The sequence below is a fragment of the Phalaenopsis equestris genome, unplaced genomic scaffold, assembly GCF_001263595.1.
Source record: "Phalaenopsis equestris unplaced genomic scaffold, ASM126359v1 Scaffold000545, whole genome shotgun sequence".
Taxonomy (NCBI): domain Eukaryota; kingdom Viridiplantae; phylum Streptophyta; class Magnoliopsida; order Asparagales; family Orchidaceae; genus Phalaenopsis; species Phalaenopsis equestris.
In genome coordinates, this window is record NW_018164985.1 from 51424 (window position 1) to 59048 (window position 7625).

At 29.9% G+C, this 7625-nt stretch overlaps 1 protein-coding gene across 1 annotated transcript in view; it reads right to left on the reverse strand.

The window, feature by feature from the left end:
* Nucleotides 1-4172, reverse strand: part of LOC110029077 (transcription factor MUTE) — a 5026-nt gene extending 854 nt beyond the window's left edge. Inside the window, exons 1-2 of the mRNA XM_020731199.1 lie at nucleotides 4070-4172; nucleotides 2909-3307 (exon numbers count right to left, since the gene is read on the reverse strand). Of these exons, the coding sequence (XP_020586858.1) occupies nucleotides 2909-3307; nucleotides 4070-4165 (495 nt within the window). The 5' untranslated portion in view covers nucleotides 4166-4172. The remainder of the gene's footprint in view (nucleotides 1-2908; nucleotides 3308-4069) is intronic.
* Between the last annotated feature and the right edge of the window lie 3453 nt (nucleotides 4173-7625).

Genomic DNA, 7625 nt, shown 5'->3' on the forward strand with positions numbered 1-7625 from the left:
AGGTGTTATGATTTAAATTTAGACATAAATATATATAATATATTATTATATAAATAATATATGTAATATATTGTTATATAAATAGCTATATAATTTTTTTTTTTTTTATTTCGAGCTGAAACAAGCCGAACACAAGCGAACAAGGAGTTGTTCGAGTTCGGCTTGTTTAGTTAACGAACGAGCCAAACAGGAAATAACTAGATATGTAACAATAGAAATAGAAAAAATTAGGAGATATAATTTTTTTTTGAAAATAGTAAAATTAGTGATTCACTATTCAATTAGAAATAATATGAAGACAAAATAAATTTTAAAAGTAAAAGTTGCAAATTTACCAACTGCTTTTTCCACATGAAATTAATGAACAAATAAAATTATTCTTTATATATATATATATATATATATCGTTGTTTTAGTTTTAATTCCTTTAACTTTTCTTAGTAAATAAGACAGAAATTATACTTTTGTGGAAAGGTCATTTTCAGTTTAAATTTAAGTTAAAATACTGTTATTTTTGATGTGATATGAAAGATTTGGGTGATATAAATATAAAAATCAAAGCTTAGGTGTTAGATATACATGTAAATACATATGAATCGGATGTTTTGAATGTAAATGCCTCTAAATTTTTTAGGATTGAACTAGAACAAATTATGATTTCAAGTTTGGATACAAATGGGTAAGAGTTAATAAGGTTTCGAATTAGCTTCTATGAATTGTCCAAATCACAAAAGAGTGATCGACACCATCGTCCGACACCAAGTGAGTTTGATTATTTAAAAAAAACTGCTCGTGTAGATCTTATGCAATCGCAATAATAGTTAATAGTCATGGACTTCATAAGGGATCCTTGTTAAATTATACTTTTGGTTACAAAATAAGATGGTCCATTAAAAATATTAATAATATTTAAGGATAAGTATGTTATGATTTGCCCTACTAATTTTGCTAGGTGATGTTATGAAATGAAGGCATGCATGAGGGCATGGGTGGACTTAAGGGCCCGTTTGGGGCAGCTTAGTTGGTGCGGTGACGTTTTGAAAACGCACCTTGCATGTTTGGGTAAACTGTGTTTTGGCTGCTTATGCGTTTTCAAAACGCTGAAAATATGTGTTTGGGACGTCTATATTACTTAAGGAGGGCGTCCACAGGTGTGGTGGCAACTGTCTGGCTACGATCTGGCTTTTCCAAAAATAAAAAAATAAAAAAAAAATTTGTAATAGCCACCGCACCTAGCTTATCAGCAGAGTATACAATAAGCTACAGTTACAGTTGCCCCAAACAGACCATTAGGGGGGCGGGCATGAGAGCCAAACAATCCTAAACTTTTAAGATTTTCTCATTTATCATCTATATTTGTATTGTAAATGTGTTTTTCACTAAAATATGCTATAACTTATCCTCTAGTCGTAAATTTTTTTTTCCTAGTAACAAAATAATCCAAAATGCCTCATTACCTTATTTTCAATATATCTCAGCTTGAACCCTTTTTTATTATGAGCATTTTTGGCCCATCTTATAGATCATGATTTTTAATTTATTTCTCTCTTAATTGTTTCATCAATTCATGTTGCCTCATCGCTTTATCAATATACTTTTGGTCTATCTAAGCTTATTTTTGCCTAACTCTGCTTAGTTGGTCCCATGCAGATCATCTCTATAACAAAATCATTATGTAGTATATATGCATACTTTCTTGTTTTACCTTATATTTATTTCAAATATACTATTCTTACACACATCATTTAACTATACTTTGTTGACAGACATGCACTTAGAATCAGAAATCATTTAATCATCTAATTACAACCTTATATATAAAGCATAAATGTCACAATCAATGAAATACATCTCTTAATACATATCAACTTCCAAACTAATCCTATCCAAATTAATAACCATTTTAATAACTCATATACATGATTTGAATAACCTGAAAGCAAGCATTATATCTCAGAATATATCGTTTAATCATTAATTGACATTATAGATTAATTTTTTGTCTAATTACGCCATTAAAACATGATTATTGCTTAATCTCTTTTACGACCAAGTGTCTGAAATAGCTTTGAAAGTTCTTCTAAACTATTGCAATTGCTCTTTTGAATTAGTATTTTAGATTTAGGTTATCAAATATTCATTTAATTTGAATTGAACTGCTATTATATTCATAAAATTTAATTAATAATTTATTTCATAAAAACTATCGATTACTAATTCTTTTTATTAATTCAACAATGCATATTTCAGCTTTATATCAGCTCCTGTTCAAGGATTAAAACCTTGATCCATCCTCTAATCTTTTTAATAGTACAAACTATAGTAACAATTAATTAATATAATTAAACAGTTAATCATTATCAAATTAGCTAAAAATAAAAAAAAAATTAAAAAACATAAAAATTAAAGATCTCTTGCTTTAATTTTAATTTAAAATGTAAGATATATAAATCTTTTCAAACTACAAAACACAGTTCTTACACTTCCCAAGCCATCTTTTTCTTCCTGACAGAAAATAATAATTTTCAGTATGGTTACTATAAATGTATGCTACATGCACGACTAAGGGTAACGGTCTGTCTGGGGCAGTTGCAGCTTATTGAATAATCTGTTGAAAAGCTAGGTAATGTGGTCATTATAATTTTTTTTTTTTTAAGGAAAAGTCAGACCGCAACCAGAAAGTTGTCACTGCGCCTAGATAAGTGCGATGTGAAAATACTATTTTCAACGTTTTGAAAACGAATAAGCTGCCAAAACGCAGTTTACCTAAACAGAACAGGTGCGTTTTCAAAATGCCACCGCACCAAATAAGCTGCCTCAAATGGGTTGTAAGCTTCAAGAGATGAAAACTTAAATCATTCAAACAAAGATTTATTCTCAATAAAAAAAATGAAAATGTAATTATTACCTTAATGACAAAGGAGTAAAGCACAGTATCCTCCATACTGCTGATACTAAGATGAAGAATCTCAAAGCCCAGCCTCTCCAACACAGTGATTATCTTCACCATCTGACCAGGAATGCTCTTCGAAAGTGTCTTTAGAATAACATTAGAACCAGAGATCTTGGCCTCAACATCTGCCACAGAGGAGTTACAGCAAGCACTGAGCTCCTTGACAACCTCAAAATTAGGGCTACTGCTTGCTAGGGGTGGTGGGGAAGTGAGAGATAAGATCGATGGCCTTGGGCTTGGACTTGGGCTTGGGCTCAAGCACTTTCTCTTCTTCTTGGATTCTAATGAATGCAATAGCTGCTGCATTTCTTTGATGAATTCTATGGCTCCCCCAATGATTGATGCTTGATCACCCTACAAGTTAAGATTTAATATTAATTATTGTTTTCATTCTTGTAGGAGCTTAGGAGTTTGATGCTTGGTTGGCAAATATGCAAAATTTAATTATTCAGATAAAAGATTGTAAAGGAACATAAAATAGGAAAGATAAATGTATATAATTAATTAAAGGATTTCTTATAGTTGGATTCTATAATAGATTTGTTATGGCACCAAAAATATAGAATTCAAATTATTAGTTTAGAGAGATTAAAAATTATAATAATATACCTAAAATGGCACTTAATTATGTGTATTATATATATTACACAAAATGGCACTTATTAGTTTATTAAGAAGAAAGGTTTACATGCCTATACCACTCAATTCTTATTTATTTACATATCCAACTCTTATACTTAAATTTTAACATATATATCATCTTACTTATGCATGAAAGGTGTACTATGATATATGAAAATTGTGGCATAAATGTAAACAAGCAAATTTTTTGGTGTTAGATGTATATATATTTAAAAAAAAAAAATTGAAAGGAATCGTCTGAGGCTATCATATGAGCCCGGACCATCCCTCATGTCACTAAGAATTCGAGTACCACACCCTACACTCGAGGGGAATTGAACCCCGGACCAGAGGGAACTTACAAATAATAAGTAGATGCCCGATAAACTGATCAGAGTACACGGCGGGAAGTGTTATATATATATATATATATATATATATATTAAAAAGTTTATAAGATGAGAAATAATAATCTGATTAATTATCAGCACAGACCCTTTTGATGTAGAAGCAAGGAGTTAGAGAACGTAGAACTTTGAGATGCTCATTCATCTGCCTCCTCCTGTTTCTCTCAACAGTAATATGAGACATTCCGGCGCACTCGTGCAGCTTGCTTCTTCAGTCTAATGAATCTATAAAACAATATATATAGATATGTGGAAAGTCATCTGCATGGAGAGAAGTGCGTGGAGGAGGAAGAAAGCTGGATAAATGAGTTTCACATACAATGGGCGCTGTTAATTTATTGTCGCGGGAGGGGATGGGAATGCGAGTTATCGTCTTTGCGTGTGCATGCATTTATTTCGCTTTAGTTTTTATCTCCCTCTCACGTGAAATTTCAGTGAGATGTTTCACCACTTTAATTTTTAGAGAGGAGTGGGAGAAGGGGGAAGGGGGAGAGTTTTTGGAGAAAAATTTGCGTACGTCTTTGCTGCGTGTGTCAAGTAGGTTACAGGGAGGATATTGGGGGTCATATCTGCGTTATACCCCCTGCATCTTTCCTGTAACCTACTTGTAACTTGCAAATATATGAAAACAGAAGCGCAGAACTTACTGGTTACAGGTAGGTTATAGGTAGGTTACAGGGGACATAACGCGGATATAACCCTAAATACCCTTACTGTAACCTAACTGACATACGCAGCGCTGCGTACGTCTTACGCATGCAAATTTTTCTCGAGTTTTTGGGTTATTTTAATGGACCAATTTTTTAATTAAAGTTTTGATAAATTCAGATCGAATATATTAAATTTAATTTGATTTAAAAAGTTGGTTTATGAAGACATCAAAATTTAGTTGTTAGTTTGAGTTCTATTGTGGACTGATAACTAAGAATTACATTAATTTAATTTCATGAGACCTTTGTTTAGATTTGAGCTTTTATTTTTGGTTTGATTAAACTGAATAAACAATTAAAAATTAAAAGTGTTTTTTTAATTACTTTTGTTTTTTCCTTTTAATTCAAAATCATGCATGCTTAGTTTATTTTTTTTGTATGTTTTTTTTTTTTGTTTTAAAAAATAATGTAATTTGTTTTTAATAAAACTCAAAATGTTTAAAATTTATTTTGGATAATTTTAAAAGCAACTAACATACCAAACATGTTTCATTTAAAGTAGAAACATAAATATAATAAAATAAAATAAAAAATTATCCCAAACAACTAAAATAAAAAAATCAAAATACATTTTTTTAAATAAGGCTGAATCAGCCAAATTTGTATAGTTTGTTTCAGTTCAATTTTCAGTGTTACTTTTAAGTATTTTTTTATAAATGGAATATATATTTGCAATAATAAAATGATCTTTTTTTTAATTTTTATAGAACAAAATAAAATGGGAGCAGCTCATAAAGATGTATAATATGAATCTTTTAAAGAATAAGAAAAACCATTAGATAGAGCTTAGATAAGAATGAATAGATTAAAGTGACTTGCATAATATGAAGGGTATCATTCTTTGTTTGATATGAACTACAAAAGTTATTTTAAATGTTGAAAGTAGGAGTCTTAAGATACCAAATATGTTAGTGAGTGATGTTGGGCAATCATCTTGATCACTTGTGATCGAGAGGATTGTAGTAAATGCCAATGATCGATGAACATATTGTATTGACCATTTTTAAGCAACAAGCAAAAATTGATGAGCGGCATCAAAGATTGTTTAATGTTGAATTGTCTAATTTGATATTTTCTCTTTTTCGAGTGGTAACTGGATGATCAAATGGGATTAATGTCAAATTTTGATAGTCATGAGACTTTAAATGATGGTAATCATACAGTAATATTGGTGAATAATTGATGTTAGTGTTAATCAATGATGAGAGTCAGCACTAATCAAAGGTGGGCAATGGCTCAGAGGTCAATAGTGAGCATCAACATAGGTTGATGACTTGGTATTTTTTGTTGATGAGCAAAACTCTAAAATTATCAAACACTTAAAATTCTCTCAACCAAATTCTTATCAAGATCCCCCAAAATACATAGAATCAATAAATGTTTATAAATTTAGAATACCCGATAAGGCGTTTCATGTTGATCCCTTAATTATTTGTGATTTCTTAAACATCGTAGTATCTAATAATATTAAAATTGTGTGATTTTAGGCCTGATTTTTCTCATCAAAAAGGTGATTTCAACTATAAGAACTTGAAATTCTAAGGTTATTTGATGCCTTGAATGGCCGCTCGAATGTTTCAATTATATTTATGATCTATGAATACTTGACATTGATCCATTAGGACTCAAATGTACGTGTTCTTAGTATTATTTTGTTTGTTTGTCAAGATGACCATTTTGAATATAAGTTTATGAGGAAATGAAGTTCAAGTAATCATTTGAATACATATTTTGATGTTTGGAGATATAAAATTTATGTCGAATTTCATGCTCAATCAGATTAATGAAGTTTTTTTACAGCACATCAATAACCCAAGTATATATATTGACATAGAATAATTTTCTTAATTTTTACATAGAAACACAATAATTTTAGTTAATCTATAACACGCACACGCACACACACATACAACAACATGTAAACAAATTGGGGCAAGAAATCATAAATATGGTGTCTACTAGGAATGTCATTAGAGAGGAATTTTTACATGTGGATTATGCGCATACAGACAGTCGTTGTTATACATCGAAGGTCTTTTTATTTTTATTTTTTTATTTGTTCCCCTCCGTTAATCTTAGCCGCTGTCCGTACGTTCGTAATTTGCACGTAAAAATTTTTCATCATTACATGGGCATTTCGGCCTATCTACTGAAGTTAATTTAGGTTAAAAAAATACATATGATAATGATATCATTACATAATTTATAGCTAGAAGAAAAGTACTTTAAATGAAAGGATATTTAAACAAAGTTAAATAAAAGGATCTATTTTTAAACTAAAAGTTTAAATGTCGTATGATTTTTCAGCATTTTATCTTCGATTCTACGATCAACTTATCTCATAATATTATGTCAATTTTTAAGAGAAAATTTACTTTATCCTTTTAATTTACGAATATTTTACTAAAATATTGCACGAAGTTTTAAGATTTATTACCAAGAAAATCATAGGCTTAAAACATTTGAAATAATTCCATCAGTATAGATCATATATTTAAATAGTAGCATTCTCTATAGTTAAAGAAGATGTAATACAAGCATCAATGCGATAAGATAAACATAAATTGTTAATATATCTTTCATGATGGAGAGAGGAGACTTGAGATACCAAAGTTGTCATCCAATGATAGTAGATGATTGTTTTGGTCACTAAATAGGATGGGAGATGTGAGATAATAATAATAACAATAATAAATTGGGGTCAATTCTTAATAGATGATGATTAAGCATCAATCCTTGATTAGCATTAAGCAACTGTCATGTATGGATGTCAAACATTCTGGCGGATAGCTAGTGGTTTATTAGGTTATTATTATAATACGACAGTCAAGATAAGATTCAAAGGCATTAAATCTAGGGAGATTTACATAAATATACCACTAAATTCTTCTAATTTTTCATATATAACAGCTTCAACTTTAATATTGCCTACAT